The following is a 1,545-nucleotide window of genomic DNA, read 5'->3' as shown; positions in this document are numbered from 1 at the left end:
GGTCTCTTGGTTAAAGGAGTCTTGATCCCCAAATCTAGAGTGCGCAAACTCCTCCTCCTCATCCTCCATAGACATTTTCAGATAACTCTGAAAGGAGGAAACCTTTTCCCTTCTAGTTAGCCATGCTATCATCTGAGGCTTCTCATTTCTGCCATTTGACGCATACCAAGCTTCCTTGCAGAAGTCTATATGAAACCTCTCAAACATCTCCGTATTATAGTTGTCGGTGGTGCCAAAGTTTTTGATGTTCTCCAAATAATGTTGCAGAGAGTGGAATTTTGGGATGTCTAGGTCGTCTCTGACTCCAAGATTGATAATAACCTCCTTGTGTTGGTGGAAGTCCTCTAGAGCCTTTTGCATATATTGGAGAGTGGTGTCGTCATGAGTTGGATATTGAGCCAGATATATGAAATCCAGGAGGGAACGATATGCCTGGATAACTCCTCTTGGAACCTTGCCAATAAGACAACCTAATAGCACTCTAGCCATATGTTTTCTCTCCTTGCCTCCTATTTGACCCATACCAGACCAACCATTATGAAAGTGTCGTACACCATAACAGGGGGGGAGTGCTTTTATACGTCGGTCCAATTCTTCTTCATCCATAAGTTCTTGACACCACTCCACAATATGTTTGAATACTCCTTGATATAATTGATGGAGAACGTCTGATGTTATTGCCAGGTGGATATCACAAAGAGGAAAATCAAGCCAGAATGGCTCAAAGACACCTCCTGCAACATCTTGTGACATGCAGTGCTGACGAAAAGCTGCATTGGAATTTGTGTTGGTATTGGCTTCATTGATGACAGAGGTTGTCCATGACTGCGTGCGTCTAGCAAATTGTTGAACTTCTGCTAACTGGTCCGCTCTAGCTTTGCACTTAGGACAAGTCCCGTACTTGGAACATGTAGCCAAGCATTGCTCTGGATAGTCGGCCACATAGCAAGCTATAATGGGAAAAACTAGACGGACTAGGCCATCCCCTCCTGTAATCTCTACTCCAGTCCTTCCTGCCTGCTTCAATGGCTCCAAAATGATGCGTAGGGATTCATGGAAAAGTCTTTGAGTTCTAGAAGACGCTTCTTTGACAGACAGCTCCTCCTTCAACACTTTATCCACTGATAAGTAGCCTATCAGTATACAGGCATGTTGTCCAGGTTTACGTCGCATGGCTCTGGGTATATTTCCCAAAGTTAAGTACACGGGATATGCAGATTTTGATGCTGAGAATCGTGTGAGCTGAGTTTTGTCTGAGGCAATGATAACAGGTGCTACAGATGCTCCGTCAGGTAGTCTATCCTGCAATGTCATTAATTGAAATGTTACGTTCTCCAAGATAATCTTACACCCACCTGAACAGCATGCCACCATCTTCCACTCCACATTTCATTATAGATCCTGGTTGAATGTGTAGAGTCGGTGAATATAGTTGATGGTTTGTAGACTATATCCCTAGCGTGCGCAGGATTACCCAATAATGCCTGGATAGCATCTAAAGGGTTTCTATAGTGCAGCTCATGCTTATGTTGAGGCTTATCATGG

At 43.8% G+C, this 1,545-nt stretch overlaps 1 protein-coding gene across 1 annotated transcript; it reads right to left on the bottom strand.

Annotated features, from left to right (window-relative positions):
• Positions 1 to 75: 75 nt before the first annotated feature.
• Positions 76 to 807, bottom strand: DFJ58DRAFT_611552 (uncharacterized protein; the record flags this gene model as incomplete). Its single annotated transcript, XM_041380892.1, has 1 exon — positions 76 to 807. A coding segment is annotated over one exon (732 nt), but the record flags the coding sequence as incomplete, so codon positions are not given.
• Positions 808 to 1,545: the final 738 nt, after the last annotated feature.

This window comes from Suillus subalutaceus, assembly GCF_016647625.1.
Source record: "Suillus subalutaceus strain FC151 chromosome Unknown DFJ58scaffold_138, whole genome shotgun sequence".
Lineage (NCBI taxonomy): Eukaryota > Fungi > Basidiomycota > Agaricomycetes > Boletales > Suillaceae > Suillus > Suillus subalutaceus.
The sequence above is the reverse complement of the archived record's forward strand: the minus strand, read 5'-3'. Positions and strand labels throughout refer to the sequence as shown.